The sequence below is a fragment of the Equus quagga genome, chromosome 8 (genome assembly GCF_021613505.1).
Source record: "Equus quagga isolate Etosha38 chromosome 8, UCLA_HA_Equagga_1.0, whole genome shotgun sequence".
Lineage (NCBI taxonomy): Eukaryota > Metazoa > Chordata > Mammalia > Perissodactyla > Equidae > Equus > Equus quagga.
This window is the reverse complement of record NC_060274.1, coordinates 57,068,857-57,087,676: the sequence shown is the minus strand read 5'-3', so window position 1 is coordinate 57,087,676 and position 18,820 is coordinate 57,068,857. Positions and strand designations below refer to the sequence as shown.

Sequence of the window (18,820 nt, the reverse complement as noted above, 5' to 3'; positions counted from 1 at the left end):
GACACTTACTAGGGACATTTTAACGAAAATTTGGCATGCTTAGGGGACGCGACTGAAAAATTAATATATTTTAGCAAAGAGAGCTAATAATGCAATTCTTCCTTTAGGATTTAAGTATTTATGTGCTTTTGTTTGAGCTATGAAAATGAAAAAACCAAATATTTAAATAAACTGAATTTTCACAAAGTATTAAACAAAAAATTTTTTTAATGAGAGAGCATAAACACCTGGTCAACCAGTTCCTTACTTTATCCACTTCCTTTAACTCTTTGTAAAACATTTAACAGCATACTTCCGGTGGGAGCAAAAAGGGTTTGGTACCATTAGTAAGACAAAACATTTCAAAAATATTGCATATACTTACTTTATCCTTTAAAATTTTCTTATGTATGATTAAAATTTAGATATTAGTAGAGTAGCATATGTATATTATGTAACACAATTTTTGCAGTTAGGAGTGATTTTTTAAAATAAACCAAAAATAAAGCTTTCTTAAAGGAAACTTCTATAGAAGCTGCCTTCTTGGTTTTACTACATCTGATAATTTGACAGAGTTCACCTATTCCTAATAATCATTTAAGCACTTGAGATTTGAAGAAGTCAGCAGAATTATTGATGACTGAACTTACATGACAGTACCAAAGCTAAATGCAATTTACTATCCACTAAAGCACAATCAAGTAAAATTAATATACAGGAACTTTGATAATTTTGACTTATTTTTTCACGAAGGAATTGTGACTTCATTATATATGTTTGCGTATGTATATGTCTCAGTCTGGTTCTTGGTTTCTTATTGTTCAAGTATTATCTTTTTGTTACATGCTATTCTCCCAGTGTTGAAAACTGGCATCTTTTTCTTGAGTAATACATTTTGCTGACAAATTATTTTTGCATCTTTAATTGCCCAGAGCTCTTTCTAGATTTTCCTTTTTTTCATTTTTGCATGGGATTTTAAGGAGGCTCCTTCCCTTTAATATTGCCTACAAAATTAATGCTAATTAATGGCCCTTGTTTGCAAGGGCCTAAGTTCTGCTTTTTAACACTAGTTGTGCACAATTACTAGTCTGCCCAGGTAAATAGGTGGGCATATACTGCTGCTTTATGCAGAAAGGGCAACTTCTTGGTTGGAATTTGTGAAAACATGGATGCCATACTACTTTTTGTGTAACATCATTAAACATTCCCTCTAACCAATGTAGCTAAAAGGCTAAACTGCTTTCTTTTGATCTAATTGTCTTTGTAGCACCCCATTCCTTCTCACCAGTGCCCACCCCTACCCTCCATGACAACGTAATCACAGCACACGGCTCATGTATTGCATTGTTGGTCACGGCACAGACTTCAAAGCCTGCAAGTCTATCGTGGCTGTCATATAAGGTAATTAGTATCTCTTGAGCAACGCTGTGACCAGCATTCTTTAGACATTTTAACATGGCAATCCCATATTTATCATTAAAGATCCAGCTACCCAGTGAGGGTTTACGTTGCATTCATTATCATGTCTAAAAACCTTCCCATCTCCTATGTAAGAGGCCTGTCATCCTTATATTTCACTCTATTAATAAAACATAGCATTGGAATGATTCCTGACTGAAAACTTTAGTATAACTTTCTTTGGTCTCACATTAATGGAAACTACATTTACAGAAATTTATACTTAAATATAGCATTTATTACTTTAATATATTCTTTAGATAGCAGTCTAGTATTAATTACACATCCATCCTAGCACCAAAGTGCTTAAAAAAACCCATGCACCTAAATTCTCATCTAACATAAAATATGCCCCACGTTTCCAGAAATCAGGATTCAAGTTCACTCGTTTTATACGAAAGTTTTACACACGTAATCCTGTTTTTCGTTCCTCTTTTAAAGGTAGGTGTATTTTGTCTTGACATTCATCAGGGGTCTCTATAAATCAACACACATTAGAATAACATCTATATATGATTTCATAAGTTATTTTAATAGATATACTAATCTATGCATGCAGTCATTGGCTTCAAAAACCATTTACAAGATTCTATTGACTTGTGTAAAATAGTTTGCTACAATTGCTTGTCATCTTAGAAAAATAAACATTCATTTTGAGTCACAAAAGCACATTGTCTTCACTGCTGTTTATCTACTTACTGGAAAAATAGAGCCACCAACTTTGAATGCTAGTCTGTTGCCCTTAGTTTAAGGTTAATTAGGTTGCCTATTTTCTTTCCTGTCACCTTTCAACTTCACTGCTCTTGATATCAAAAAATTCAACCTACATGTGCTTGCTGCGATTTGTCTGTCTAGATACTTTTGGCAAACCATGTCACTTTCAAGCAAACCATGAGTCTTCTAATCTTCCCTGCTGAGGATCTTTGAAGATTCCTACTTGGGAAGGTGCCTTGGTATATTAAAGATTAAGTGTCCTTTTGTACAGTATCTGGGAACCAAACCACAATTAACTGCTGTTAAAGAATTAAAACAACAAAACACCCTCTCTGGGTAGACACAACCCCAAAGGCACCTTGCCAGGTGGCCGTGCCTTGACAAAAAATAGGAACAAGTATTCCTATCTCTACATGGATGCAACCTCCTTGCCAGGCACACTACTTGTTGCAGATTGCAGGCTGGATTCCTACCTGCCCTCCTTCCCTTTACTGGGTGCCCATCTGCACAGCACAACCCACACAAACTCTATGTGGTGGTCCTGCTATAATTTATAGTAAGGTTTCAAATAAACTGGAACTTAAGCATTTTTTAAAAAGTAGAGTACTCATTATGAAGATCTTAGGAGAGTGTGTTTTAAAAGTCCAATGTTCTAAATAACAGTTCAAAAATAGTGTCAAAATAAAGTTTAACAACTTTTAACTACTGGAGGTGTTCAGCTTGAGGCTTTTCCTCCTTATTAAATACAACTAAGGCAACATAACTCCAAATCATTTTGAGGGCAATGTCACTGCAAATCGGAGACTGTCACTCTGAAGTCCAAGGATGACAGAGCAAGTTTAAATACCTTTTAATTATTTAGTAAATTTTGGGGAATACAGGTAATACTAAACAGAAAAAAACCTTCTACAAGTAATTTTCAAAGTTTCATCTAGGCTTTTAGAAGGCTATCTATAAAACCTGACAAATTCAGATACACACATGCATTTGTGACAGAAAATGCTACAGTATTAAATTTACAATGGAAATAAGGTTTGCATGTATGCACCGTTAGGGATATTTCAGTGATCCTACTTAAATTAAGGTACTGGTATGAATAATTAAGTTGCTGAGAAGCCAGTATTTCTCATGATATTGTCCAAATGGTCAAAATAATATACACATCAAAGCATAGGAACTAATATATTAGAGTCACACAGGATTCAAAAAATTAAGACTGGTAATCAAATTTAACTTTTAGTGACAATGTATTCATACATTATTGAGTGGCACGAATTTTCACTGTGCAAAAAATGTCAGTGTAAATGCCTCTGGTATCTACAGATAAGAGTTGAAATTTTTCTAATATTGAATTTTCTCTAAATTATTGAGTCAAGTGCCTAATCAAAGGTGATTCTCATGTTTCAAAACTTATATTGTTCAATGCTATTCCTTCTCTTTCATTTCCTGATACTGAATTGGAAGAAGTTATTTCCAAAGGTAAAGGAAAACAGTGGAGAAATTATTTTATTTCATACGGGAGCCTGGTTAAGTTTTTCCTTCATGGCTTCCATTTACCCCTGCAAATAACCTAACTCCCCAGTGCCAACATAGTAGCATGGTCCAATTAGGTCAGCTTGAAGTGTCAATGTTTCTGGTAATAACTTCCAGAACCCAAACATAGAAATTAATGTTTTTTTCCTTTCTGTATGAAATTTAGGCTTTTAAAAGCAATACTGTCATGTTTTTATAGGAATCTATTTTAACAGACAATAGCTATAACGAGAAAGCCTAAATTTATAATGCTAAATTTTGACATACTCAAATTTCACTTGAGAGCACTTTGTGACACAAAGCAAACTTATTCACAATAATTTTTAAAAAACAATTATGAACATAATATGTAAAGTAAGATGAACCACAAGTTTATTGTACAATTTTTCTATTTAATAAGTATGCAATTCTGTAGAAAAATGCAAACGTCACCTTTATTGCTAATATTTACATTTGGCTCTGTAAACAAAGTTGGCAAAAAACCCTAAGAATTTTATATATATTTATAAAAACTTCAAGAATATGATCTTTAATCACTTCTGAAAGTTTTTTTTTTTTAAGTCTAAAAGCCAGTAAATGTAGAAGTTGAAGGGGAAGAGAAAAACACTGACAACAGATTATTTGAATTTTCCTCTTCCCAAATATCTAAAACATCACATATACCACTGTTTTCAGTGTAGCTTGTGAAACCCAAAAATTCTGACTTCTCTTCACTAGTTTGAAATAAGTCTAGTAGAGATTGTACTGGTGAACTACAAATTCTCTTTTCTTCTTGTGTAATAAGAAATTCAGTTCTTTTCTTATCTAATTCCACGTTTGGTTCCAGATTTTCTTTCTTATTTCTTCCTAATAATATCTTCACTTTCCGGTGGATTTTACCAGAAGGTAAACTATCGATATTCTTGATGTCACATTCTCTGGGTTCCTCAGGAGGACTTCGGGACACAGTCTTTGCCTGAACTGTTAGGTGCTCCTGTGAACTGTTTATTGCTAACAGACCAGACTCATGACCAAATACTGAATGATGGTCCTTTTCCTTTAGATCCTTTGCTGGAAAAAGCACAGTATCTGACTTTTGTTTTGGTTGAGATGCACTATTATCCATATTGAAATTAGCAACTTGTATAGATGCCTGTAGCTTAAATGGACAGTGATCTACCTTTAGTTCTAACTCATCTTCATTTATAATTAATTTTTGTTCAGAAACATCAAGAATGTATCCCTGTTTATTTTTATGTAGAGGCAGATGTGTAAAATTGTCTTTTATGTCATTCTCGGCTGGATTTAACACGGAACATTTATCAGTTGTTTTCTCATGAAGTCCTCGCAATTCACTTGAAGGATAGGGGATGCATTCTGAAATAAACACAAACTTTTGTTCAAGTTCCTTAGTTTCTTTATATAAGAAACTCTGCTCGATCACCTGTACATTATTTTCCCTGAAGTCTTTCTGAGAAATATGTTGTAATTCTAGTTTTTCTTTTGGCTGAGACTTTTTCAAGACATTTGGAGTAATAGGAGAAAGGGATCCAACACTGTATTTTATTCTTTATAGGAAAAAAAGACAAGAAGAAAATTAAAATAATTGCTATCAAAATTACTGAGTAGTTAAAAATTAAATTAGTAAAAATCTTCTAAAACTACTTACAAAACTTAAGAAAATATTACAAAAATATAGAAATCTTAACATCCAGTTAAATTTACTTTAGATGTTTTTAAAGTAATAAAGCTTTACAGATATAGCTGAAAACTCTAGTTTCTTTTCATCCACATTTTTCCCTTCATTTCAGAGGTAATGGGTATCTTGAATCTGGTGTTTGAAACTACTTTAACCATACAAATCAAAGAAGATAGTAAAAGGACTTGGGTCTGTTCCTAATTTTTTCATTATCTTGAAAATTTCCATAACATCTATGCTTTAATTCACATTAATGTTGTCTCCTCATTTTACTTAGCAATGTAGAGAATGAGTATTTATTGGGAAACCTAAGGCAGAAATATTTTTTATTTATTACAGTCACGTGTTGCTTAACGACAGGAATACATTCTGAGAAATGCGATGTTCGCCGATTTGGTCATTGTGTGATCACAGAATGTACTTACACAAACCTAGATGGTATAGCCTACTACATACCTAGGCTATATGGTACTAGTCTCAAGGGACAATCATTGACCAAAATGTCATTATGCAGTGCGTGACTGTATTTAAGTATAAAATATCTAATATCACAGTGAGCTGAAAACTTGGTATCTTGGTAATAAAGATAATTTGTCTTCTAAAGATGACAAATTAGTAATCCTTAAGTTTCACACACATATTTGACGTGAAATCCTCTTCTTCATGGAGCCTCCGGATATCCTTAGGATGCTACTTTGTTTTAGATAATCCTAAATTACATACAAATAGAAACTTAACAGCTCACTAATTATATTTTATGTTACCCATGTCACAGATAACAGAAATAGAGAGTTCGCCTGCTCCTTCAAAACCAGAATGGGTCCTCTTATATTTGTTTATACTTTCACTTGAGTCCTCTTGAACAAATAGAGGATAAAAACTGGAAAAACACAATTTCAACACCCTCTCTCCTTTAATGCCTAGAGATATTTAGGTGACTTGCCCAGAGAGATAAAAATTGTGCTCATAATAATAAGACAATTGATTAAAAAACAACCAGTTTATATATAAGTACTAGTTTAGAATTCTGCTGCAGATTGAGTTTTCAGGGAATTCTAAACAATAGCCCATATAGTTTTAATAGATGGAAATAGGCCTCTTCTTCAATTATCATACTAAATCAGTCATGAACAACCATTCCGAATGTTACAGAAATATGAGGTTTAGGAGCTGTTCTACCTAGATACAGTCAAAAAACTTTCTAGTTAATTTTGAGAAGCTGTACCTTGGTATTATATTTTCTAATGTTCTTTATGCCTTAAGATTAGTCTAAAAACAGATATAAGGACTACAGAACCTATTGAGTTGTCACCAATTCTAGGGTGTATCCATATGAAAGCATTTCTTTTTATTTTATATTTATGGCAATAATCTAACCAGGATCATTTTGTCAACAGGCAGTTATTGTACACCAAACAGAACTGTATTCACACTTGTCCTGTCAGTACCTTTAGTAAATATTATCAGCAAGTAGAATTTAAGCAGAAATATTTAGTGAAAGTATAAAGAAGACTTAACAGAAGTAAGTGGACAAAAGCTTCCTAAAACTCCTTGAGATTAATTAAAAATTCTAGCTTTTTTAGTGTGAGTAGATGGTAAACTTCACGGCTCTAGACCAGGGGGTGACACACTACATATAGCACATGGGCCAGATCTAGCTAGTCTGCTGTCCATTTTTCTGAACAAAGTTTTATTGCAACGCAGCCACATCCATCCGTTTACATACTGTCTATAGCTGCTTTCATTGTACAATGGCAAAGCTGAGTAGTTGCCAAGAGAGATCCTATGGTTCACAAAGCCTAAAATATTTACTATCTGGTTCTTTATAGAAAAAATTTGCCAATTCCTCTTCTAGACTATAAAGTTAAGAGGACCTTAAAAGTAATCTAAGGTAAGCAGTTTGGGTAGTGGAGGAAGAGGGCGAGAGGAATCAGTTCCTAACCATATTTATATCCTGAGAATATACATTCCTTCTAAGAACAGAAAACCTTGGATTTATTTTTAGTTTAATAAAAGTTTAGTATTCTAGTAAAATTTAAAACTTAGATTGAAATTACCTTTTCTTTTTAGGCATGTCCCTTTCATATTCCACAAAGTCAAAAACTAACTTAGATACGATATCATCAACAACTTGATAGTGATTACTCTGTGCAAAGTTTCTGTGTTGCTCACTTAGTAGATGCTAAAAAAAAAAAGCACAAAATCACAAAATTATATTTTTAAGCCAACAGATACCTTTTGTTTAGGTTTTCTAACATTTTCATGTACCTAATAGGTTCCTAATAACTCCTCCACAGAAATATCCTTTACTAGAACTCCAAAGGATGTTAAGAAGTAAAATAAAAGTAACTTCTGAGAAACCAGTAAAACTTCTTTGGTTTTCACTGTCTCCCATTTTTCAATGAGAAAAGTTAAGTACTAATTTGTGGTTTCAATGGAACTGAAAACGAATTAAGCTATATCAGAAAATGAAGCTAAAGATGGAGAAAAACAACAGTAACATTTAACATTTAGAGTGTGCTAACATTTTCAAAAACACTTCTCCCTTTACTACCTTACTTTATCCTCATACAATTACCATTAAGTGAGGTAGGGATTATAAAGTACTAAATGAACGAAATGTTATAAATTAACATACAAGAATCCAGAACAAGAATCTAGAAGGCAGATTAAAACAAACAAATGAAATACAATGAACGCTGTGAAGTATAAAAAAAGAAGAAACGATTCATAATTGAAGAACACATTTGAGAATGGGGAAATAAATGATCTCAGATACCCAGTGCTTACTACCGAGAGTACAGATAGGTTATTCTCAATTTTAAGAATGATCAAGAACAAAAGTAAACAAGTTCAGTATCGGGATAAAACTCACATGGAAACAAAGTTCCTTTTGAATAGGTGGAATCTCCAGGCTAATTCTATCATTTGTCTATCAGCTGATCAGAGAATTATATCTAGAAGCCTGTACCAACATGATTATGGAACAACCTCATTTCTGTTTCCCTAGTTTCATATAATTTTAACTTTTGATGATTTGATTGTTTTTCCAAAAGCTACATTCTCCAGTGGGCACAAAAAAACACAGTATCCTGGAATATATATGTATTCCCTCTTTAGTTGCAAAATTTACCACATACAAATTATGTATGTCCAGTAATGTTAAATGAATGAAAAATAATTAAAATTTAAAAAGAAACATTAACTGTAAGTTCAAACTCAGTTTATTCATGTTCTTGGAAGGAAAAGTAATTTACTAATTGAAGTAAATTAAGAAAAACAACTTTCAACTTTTGTGTAGCTCTGGTCTATCTCCTCCTAGCTCTTCTAACTCATCCTTTAAATCTTTTTTCTTTTTTTAAAGATTGGCACCTGGGCTAACAACTGTTGCCAATCTTTTTTTTTTCTGCTTTATCTCCCCAAACCCCCCCGTACACAGCTGTATATCTTAGTTGCAGGTCCTTCTAGTTGTGGAATGCGGGACGCTGCCTCAACGTGGCCTGATGAGTGGTGCCATGTCCGCGCCCAGGATCCGAACCCTGGGCCGCTGCAGCGGAGCACACGAACTTAACCACTCGGCCATGGAGCCGGCCCCTCATCCTTTAAATCTTGATTTAAATGTCGCTTTCTCAGTTAAGCATTCTATGTCCCTCATTCTACATTAAGTATCCTAGTTATTTATTACCATTGCATTTTATACTGCACTTTTGTGACACCCATCCCACTTGCAAATACATGTTTTACATCTGTCTTCTCTGCCAGACTGTAAGATGTTTAAGGATAGGGAATATGTTGGCCTTGTTTGTTGCTTAATTGCCAGTAACCAAATTTGTTAAATAATTGCCTTGATACAGGTGGAACTGAATAACTGTGAAATCTAAGATTCAAAAAACAAAAGAATATTTTCTTTATGCTTAGTGACTAAGAAGCATATACATGAAAAATTGTGAAAAAAAAACCCAGAAAAATTTAAAATTTAAATTCCCAATATCTACTTTCACTAATCTTCCTTCCTTGTGGCAAGCAGTAACCAGGGTTGTCATTTTTAAGCTCCAAAATTTTATGAGCATCAAATTAGGATCACAAACTGATATTAAGGAAAGCATCCATTCTAGATTATTCTATCGCAACAACACAAAGTAAAATTTCAGGACCAATCTGTAATTTAAATTTTCAAAATAACTTTTGGGAAGAGGAAATACTTCTGATAGCTTAGCTTCTAATTAAAAATACTTTTAAACTAACTGTATTCTTTTCCTTTCTTATGTAAAGAAAACACAAAAGGCTGACACAAAGCACTAATATATTTTGGGTTATATAACAATCAAAATTCAATGTAGAGTCTGAAGACAGAGAAAGTTTATGAACTAGATATTTTTAAATATTATTCTTTCTCCTTAACTTTCCCACCGTCTTCTACCAAAACCAAGCACCAAAACAAATCTATCTACTATTTTAAAAATTAACTCAAATAAGAACAGCTAACATTTAAGGTCACACAGACAGGAAGCCAAGATTCAAACCTGGGCAGCTGGGATCCATAACTTTTACTTTTTTTTTTTTTAATCAGTTTACAAACTCTAACAGTTCCCATCGTTAAAACTTCCTCTTCATCCCGTATACCCTTCCAACTATTCTATTTCTCTTTCTATTTCTCCAAGAATTGTCTTCACTTTCTTCTAGTCCTCTCATTAGTAAACTACATGACCATCTTTTAATTGCTCAGTCACTCTTGACTCCTCATCTTCTCTCAACTCCCAACATTCAATCCATTGGCAAATCCTCTAGGCCTCACCTTTAAATTATATCCATAATCTGACCATCTCACATCACTTCTACAACCACTGCTTAGTTCAAGGCCACCATCATCTGTGCTCTGATCCCATCAATCAGTTTAATTTTGCACTTTTGCACTTCTTTCAACATCTATAAGTTTTGTTCTCTCACCTTTCGTAGCTCTCTACTCAAATACCACCTTATCAGTTTGGTATTCCTTTTCTAGTCTAAATAATAGCAACTCCCCCATTCCTCCTTTATATTTTCTCATAGCACTGATCTAATGTTCTCTATAGTTCGTTATTCTTTTATCCTGTGGTTACCTATCTCTCCCAACCTCCAAAGAATGTAATCTTCACAGGAGTAGGGAATTGGTGTCTTTTGTTCACCCAGAGCAGTGATTGGTACATAGCAGGTGCTTAATATATATTTTTTGAAATGAATGAATAAAAATGATTTTTCAATACATATTTTCTCACTTTGGGTTCTTAAAACTTAGGATAATTCTACCAAAAAGAATATACACTAGTTAATAATTATCAAGTTGTAAGCCACAATCAGAAAAGTAAGTTAAAATTCAAATAGCAAATATTATTCATAGTTTAGAAATATCAAGCCCCTAAATATAAAATTACATTTACAGTTTCGAGATCTTCATATTTCTGCAAGCAGCATTCACAATATCCCTTTTTTTTCTTCTCTTTCAATTGGAGTTGAATTGGGATTCCACCACATTTATCCCCATCTGTTTGGATTCTGATAGAAATAGATGGTAAAAGAATTAACTGCTGAACAAAAGGAGTAATTTTTAAAATTCATAGTCCGCACCTATCAAACAGGATCTACTATAATTTAGAGAGATTTCTATCAACAAATATATATATATATACGTATATATATATATTTTAAAGATTCTACTTTTCCTTTTTCTCCCCAAAGCCCCCTAGTACATAGTTGTATATTTTTAGTTGTGGGTCCTTCTAGTTGTGGCATGTGGGACGCCACCTCAGCATGGCCTGACAAGTGGTGCCATGTCCGTGCCCAGAATCCGAACTAGCAAAACCCTGGGCCACTGAAGGGGAACTTGGCCATGGGGCCGGCCCCCAACAAATAGTTTTAACCATATTTCTTTTTAAGAAATTGAGAAGCAAATTAAGAATGAAATGATTATTCTGGAGACTATTTCAGATCACTAGAGAAACAACACATTTAAATTATTTGCAAATATTTTCAAGACTGCCCCCAATCTATCTAAAGTTTCTAAATGTGACACATTTAAAAGAGATTCAGACTTCAAATCTAGCAAAGGGGCATTAGAAATATACAGAGGGGAAACCATAATTGCAATCAGAAACACACATACATACACACACAATGGCACTGAATGAATTACAGTCATGAGCCACATAAGAAGGTTTTGGTCAATGAGGACCACATACATGATGGTGCTCCCATAAGATTAGTACCATAAAGCATAGGTATGTACTAAGCTATACCATCTAGCTGTGTGTAAGTATACTCTATGATGTTTGCACAATAACAAAATCACCTAAAGACACATTTCTTATAACATATCCCTGTCATTAAGTGATACATGACTGTATTTTAAATGTTTAAAAGATAAAAAATTACTTGAAGTTTAAACCAACCTTAGTTTAACCTGAGTTTGCTTTTGGATGCTAGATGGCTTATCTACATCAAATGGACTGGAGGGCTTCTGAACAGAATAATTTATGAAAGGCATATTGGTCAGCTGAAGATAAAATGGCCTATACAGTCTAAAAGAATAAAAAGACAAATACATGAGATTCTTTATGATGAAAGAAATCATGTTTGTAGTCTTATATTTCAAAATCAGGTAATTCATCTGGACTCTGAAAGAAACAACAGAAACCAGTTAGGCTTTCCTTCCTAATTTCTAAACCTAATTTATTTTAACATACAAAAAAACTTTTTTTTTTAATTGTGGTAAAATACACATAAAATTTACTATCTTAACCATTTGTAAGTGTACAGTTCAGTCGCATTAAGTACATTCACGTTTTACAACTATTGACTCTGTCCATCTCCAGAACTCTTTTCATCTTGCAAAACTGAAACTCTGTACCCACTAAATAGTAACTCCCCATTCTCCCTTTCCCACCAGACTGCAGCAACCATGATGGTACTTTCTGTCTCTATGAATTTGACTACTCTAGGTACTTCATTAAGTGGAATCATGCAGTATTTTCCTTATTTCACTTCGCATAATGTCCTCAAGGTTCATCCATGTTGTAGCATGTGTCAGAATGTCACTTTTTTTTTGGTAAAGGATTGGCACCTGAGCTAGTATCTGTTACCGATCTTTTTTGTTTCTTCTTCTTCTCTCCAAGGTCCCCCAGTGCAAGGTTGTATATTCCAATTGTGAGTGCCTCTGGTTGTGATATGTGGGACACCACCTCAGCAGGGCCTGATGAGCGGTGCTGTGTCTGCACTCAGGATTTGAACCAGCAAAACCCTGGGCCGCTGAAGTGGAGCGTGCAAACTTAACCACTTGGCCACAGGGCTGTCCCAGAATTGCATTCCTTTTCAAGGTTGAATAATATTCCATTGTATTTCAATACTATTTGTTGAAAAGACTGTCCTTTCCCCACTCAATGATCTTGGCATCTTTGTCAACAATCTTCTGACTGTACATGTAAAAATTTATTTCTAGGTTCTTTATTCTATTGCACTGGTCTATACACTTGTCTTTATCTCAGTACCAAACTATTTTGATTATTGCAGCTTTGTACTAAGTTTTAAAATCAGGAAGTGTAGACCTCTAACTTTGTTCTTCCTTTTCAAGATTGTTTTCTATGTTCAGGTTCCCTTGAGATTCCATATGAATTTTAGGATGGATTTTTCTCTTTCTGCAGAAAAAGTCATTGGGATTTTGGTAGGGACTGCACTGAATCTGTAGATCACTTTGGGTAGTACTGACTTTTTTTTTTGGGGGGGGGGAAGATTAGCCCTGAGCTAACTGCTGCCAATCGTCCTCTTTTTGCGGAAGAAGACTGGCCCATCTTCCTCTACTTTATATGTGGGACACCTACCACAGCATGGCGTGCTAAGCGGTGCCATGTCCGTACCCGGGATCAAAACCAGTGAACCCTGTGTTGCTGAGAAGCAGAACATGTGAACTTAACCGCTGTGCCACTGGGCTGGCCCCGACATCTTAACAATATGAAGTCTTCCAATCCATGAACATGGGATGTCTTTCCACTTACTAGTGCCTTCTCTAGGCCTAATTTTGAATTGCATTTTTTCCCCCATAGTAACACATTTCACAAAAAGAAGCATTAAGTACATGTTTGTCACCTTAGTAAAGTATCCAAGAGAATTATACCACACATGTCTAAATGAGTAACTGGAAAGTCAAAGAAAGTAATCTAACTTTTCCAGGTGAAATTAATTCACTTATATTTGCAGTCTTAAGACTATCTTATAATGCTTCTGAGTGAGTTTAGGAAAACCACCAGATTAGATGTTATATTCAGATTTTGTATTTCCATATAGTACCTAATAATTTCCTTTTCACAAATGTAGAAGCAATCTTTAAGTAGTAGTTCTAAACCATATGGTACTGCATTAAGCCAGAGAATGGTTATCTGAAAAACTAAAAAAATGAGTTGATCTCATGACTGCTCTAAACTAGATATTTCAACATACTAAAACTAAATTCAGTTCATGAACACAAATTAATTAATACTACTTTCTGTAATTTGTCCTACATGCATATTAATATAAATCTAATATAAAGAGACCTAACAGTATTAATGAAGATAGCTTAATTAGATTTTCTCCTTTAATAATGTATTTAAATCATACAGATTGAACTTAGATACTTACTGGCCCATATCTTCAACTTTTACAAAAGGCTTTTTGAGTCTACCTGCTTGAGAATATACAAAACATGATATTAGATACAAATGCAGCATTTCTTTTTTTGTAAACAAAACTACTCTAGCTAAAAAAAACCCCAACTACGTATACATTATCTATTTCTTTTCAATTCAAAGTTTTAAGCCTCAAGGGAGGTATTTTACAATATCATCCCATTTCCAACATAACAGAAACTCTGTCTATATCCTGAGATTTGTAAACTGAACGGACCTCCAAAGGATCTATGAATAGAATTCAGGAGAATCATGAGCTGGAACAGGAAAAAAAATTCAACTTTTCTTTTCACGAACCTCTAACTGAAATTTAACATTTCCTTTAATTTTGTATATAAGCAACAGGATTACAGTAGTATTAGCAGTGCCTGTAATTTTGATATCAAGTGAAACAGATATTTTCAGATCATATCAGTTATTACAGATATCTCAAACCATCATTTACGCCTATCACTTCAAAACTACAAGAGGAATTAGAATCACTGCTAGAACTTGTTTTTAATGGGTAATAAAAGCAAGTATATCACTATTTCATTATCAAATATATTCTGATAACTGAATTCTAACGTATTTGATTTTCTTAGTAACAATGATTTTTTAAAAAATGTGTTTAAAAACATTACTTTGAGAAAGGGTCTATAGGCTTCGCCAGACTGCCACAGGGGTCTATGTTCTAAAAATGGCTAAGAACTACTAAGGAAGTCATTTAAAGGGCTGTTTACATATTTTTTAGAAGATTTTTATATGATTTGTTCTGTTTTCTAAAAGTAAACTAACCACATAATTTAAGGATATCAAAATACTTACTTCTTGCTTTCTGTGTACCAATACCTACTCTTTTCCCCTACAAAAAAAAAAATAGGTGTAGTGAAAACACTGGGTTTGAAAGTACAGTGAAACACCAACTACAATTGCTCTCTATCCTCAAGACAAAAAAATCATAGAGGAAAAGAACTACATAAAAGAAGGGTGATTACCGTAGTTTTGTGGGGGAGAAAAAGAGCGAAACTTGCTTTTTTAAAATCAACTCAACCAAAAAAATGAAAGGAAACAATAATCATTCAAGAATTAAAGAACTTAACCATTGATATGGAACTTAGTAATACAAGTTCACTTATACAATACAGATAAGTACCTTGGATTCTAGCTATAACTGTTTTTGTCTTCACAAAAATAAATCAACCAATAAGGAAAAGTACACTTAATGAAACAATCTAAAAATAGTTACGTAAGTTATTTTTAAGCTCTTATTCAGCAAAACCTTTGTGATAAACTGAAAAAGGAATTATTAAAAAATTTATTAGTTGTCAATTCCAGTCAAGATGAAATACATCCAATATGGTCAATAAATCCTACTAATTAAAACTAAAAACTCTGGATGAAATACTTAAGCAACTATCTGCAAACTGAAAAGTAAACAAAAGCAGGCATATTGAGGAGGGAAATCAAAACTTTGAGAGGCTATCTTTACAGGGCCAAGTTTCACATTTCCCCTCTCCTTTTCGCTTGCAACGCTAAGTAAAGGATGGACCTCTAGTCACGAAGTTGGCAGCAACAGTGGAGCCAGTGGCTAAAATTCCTAAACAAACTCTGTCTTTGTGGCTAGAAGGAACCAGAAGAGAGGCTCCTGCAGTCCAAAGAGTACAAAGGGAAACCTGGTATTATTTCTTCTTTCTTTTCTCTTACAGTTTTGCCCTGAGGGTGGGCCCCAGTTATGAAACTGCAGTTGTAAAGGTGCCACAGGCAGCTAAAGTTGAGAAACCATGCATTTCTGACCAGAGGGACTAGGAAGGGCCATTGCAGACTGGAGAGTGAAGGGGAAAACATAGAGAACAGCAAGCTGGAGAAGATGATCCTAAATTTCCTGTATAAACTCACATTAAGTGCCAGGCTTAATCTCCAATGATAAACTCTATGCTGCATATGCTAAGGAGAGACCCAAAGCAGCACAGCAAGGGCTTTGAAAATGGAACTAAGATTTAAACCACTGCCCAAGTTTTGAACTAACCTGTAAGTGATGCATGTGCAGAACAAACAGAAAGCTGTATAGAAGTCTTTGAAAACTAAAACAAATTAGAACTGCCACCAACAGAAACTGAGACAGAACTGATAGTTTGAAAAAACTGGATGACTGTCTGCTGAAGCAATGACAGCAACAACAACAACAAAATCAGCACTCTCCAGAGAAGCGTAACAGGTGTGGGGTCTACACAACATAACATTTACAATGTTTAGTATGCAGTAAAAAATTATCTGATATATTAAGAACCAGGAAAACATGATCAATTCTTGAGGGAAAAAGACAATCAGATGCCAACTGATTGTGGCTGATGTTCCTGATGTTGGAATTATCAGAAAAAGACTTTAAAGTGAAGGTAAACACACTTAAAATGAATGGAAAGATAAAAGTTATCAACAGAAAAACAAACTACAAAAAAGAATCAAATGGAAATAGTAGAACTGAAAAATATACAATTTGAAATACAGAATTCATTGGTTGGGCTTAATATCAGAACAAAGATGACAGAACAAATTGTCAGTGAACTTGATGACAGATACATAGAAATCTTCAATTAGAAGAACAGAGAGAAAAAAAAAAAACTGGAAAAGAAATGAACAGAGCCTCAGAGACCAAGCAATTACCTAGCTATAATCTATATAGCTATAATCAATATTCAAAAGTCTGACAGTTTTATTAGAGTTGTAGAAAAAGAGAGACAATGGTGAGGAAAAAAATTTTAACAAAATAATAGCAGAAAATTTTCAAGCATAAAATTACAGATTCAAGAAGCTCAGTGAACAGCAAATAGAACAATTTCAAAGTATACCAGGCCTAGGCATATTACAATCAAACTTCAGAAAACCAAAGACAAAGAAACAATTTTGAAAACACATAAAGTATAAGGGAAAAACAATTTGAACGACTGCAGATATCTCATCAGAATCAGTGGAAGCCAGAACACATAGTTGTAGAACACTTGTAAGTGCTGAAATAAAAAACTTTTAACTCATAATTCTTTATCTGGTGAAAATACACTGCAAGAAGGAAGTCAAAATAAAGACCTCAAATGGAGGAAAACTAAGAGAACTCATTGTCAACAAACCTGCTCTTAAAAAATGCTAAAGGAAGTTGTTCAGTCCAAAGGAGAAAGAGCAAAATAAAAGATAAACATTTAGGTAAGTAAGATTATTTTTCTCCTCTTAAGTTCTTTAAAATACATATGACTTTTTCAAGCAAAAAGGATAACATTGTCTGGTGGATTTTTCATATATGCAGATATAATAAAAATAACTATGCCATAAAGATTGGTGGGGGAAGGTAAAAGGGCTCAAAAAATTTTAAGGCTTTTACATTTTATTCGAAGTGGGTACAGTATTAATTCAAAATAGACTGCGAAAGGTTACATATGTATATTTTAAATCCTATAGTGACTACAAAAGAAAACTATTAAGTAGAGTGGTAGGCCTAAATTCAATGATATTGATAACTACATTAAGTATAAATCACAACATACCAATTAAAAGATAGAGATGGCCAGATTTGATAAAAAGACAACTTTTTACTGTCTACAAGAGACTCATTTCAAATATAAAGTCAGGGGTCGGCCCAGTGGCATAGTGGGTAAGTTTCGGGCGCTCTACTTTGGTGGGCCAGGGTTCAAAGGTTCAGATCCTGGGTGCGGACCTAGCACTGCTGGTTAACCCATGCTGTGGAGGAATCCCACATAAAATAGAAGATTGGCACAGATGTTAGCTCAGTAACAATCTTCCTCACACACACCCACACACACAAAATAAACATAATAAAATAAAGACAAAGATATGTTAAATGTAAAAGGAATCAAAAAGATACACCACACAAATACTCGTCAAAAAGGAAGCTGGAGTAGCTATATCCTATCAGACAGAACAGACTTCAGAAGAAAGAATACTAACAGGGACAGAGAGGGATATCATATAATGATTAAAGTGTCAATTTATGTCAATTCACCAAGAAGAAATAAGAATATTAGATGTGTACAGACTTAACAAGACTCAAAATACATGAATCAAAAACAATCAGAACTGAAAGGAAAAATACACAAATCCCTAATTATATTCGGCACTTCCATACTGCCCCTCCTCAATAATGCCAAGAACAAGACAGAAAATCAGTATGGATACAGAAGACCTGAACAACACTACCATCCACTTGACCTATTTCACATGTACGGAACATTTCACCCATTAACAGAATATTCAGTTTTTTCAAGTACACATGGAACTTGCACTAAGACAGACTATATTCTGGGCAACAAAGCAAACCTTGACTTAAATCAAAGAACTTAAATCAAAGTAAGTGCTCTGACGATAACAGAATTAAAACAAATCAGTAACAGAAAAATATCTAGAAAATCCAAAATTATTCTAAAACAAATGATATGATTCCAAACAACCTGCAGGACAAAGAGTAAGTCATAAGACAAATTTCAAAATATTTTTAATTGAATGAAGATGAAAATCCAACATATCAGCAACAGGAACTCTCATTCATTGCTGGTGGGAATGCAAAATGGTACATGCCATTTTGGGAGACAGTTTGGTGGTTTCTTACAAAACTAAACATACTCTTACCATATGATCCAGCAACCAAGCTCCTTGGTATTTATCCAAATGAGCTGAAAACTTATGTCTACACAAAAACATGTGCATGGATGTTTATATCCATAATTTACCCATAACTGCCAAAACTTGGAAGCAACCAAGATGTCTTTCAGAAGGTGAA

General features: G+C 33.9%; 1 protein-coding gene across 2 annotated transcripts in view; it reads right to left on the bottom strand.

The window, feature by feature from the left end:
* Positions 1–221: 221 nt before the first annotated feature.
* DBF4 (DBF4 zinc finger) overlaps positions 222–18,820 on the bottom strand; it is a 34,566-nt gene continuing 15,967 nt past the window's right edge. The window contains exons 7-12 of one of the 2 annotated variants that reach the window (XM_046670611.1): positions 14,863–14,899; positions 14,009–14,054; positions 11,788–11,916; positions 10,774–10,894; positions 7,420–7,544; positions 222–5,231 (exon numbers count right to left, since the gene is read on the bottom strand). In XM_046670611.1, coding sequence (XP_046526567.1) covers positions 4,247–5,231; positions 7,420–7,544; positions 10,774–10,894; positions 11,788–11,916; positions 14,009–14,054; positions 14,863–14,899 — 1,443 coding nt within the window. In that variant the 3' untranslated portion in view covers positions 222–4,246. The remainder of the gene's footprint in view (positions 5,232–7,419; positions 7,545–10,773; positions 10,895–11,787; positions 11,917–14,008; positions 14,055–14,862; positions 14,900–18,820) is intronic. The other variant, XM_046670612.1, reaches the window with a different exon arrangement.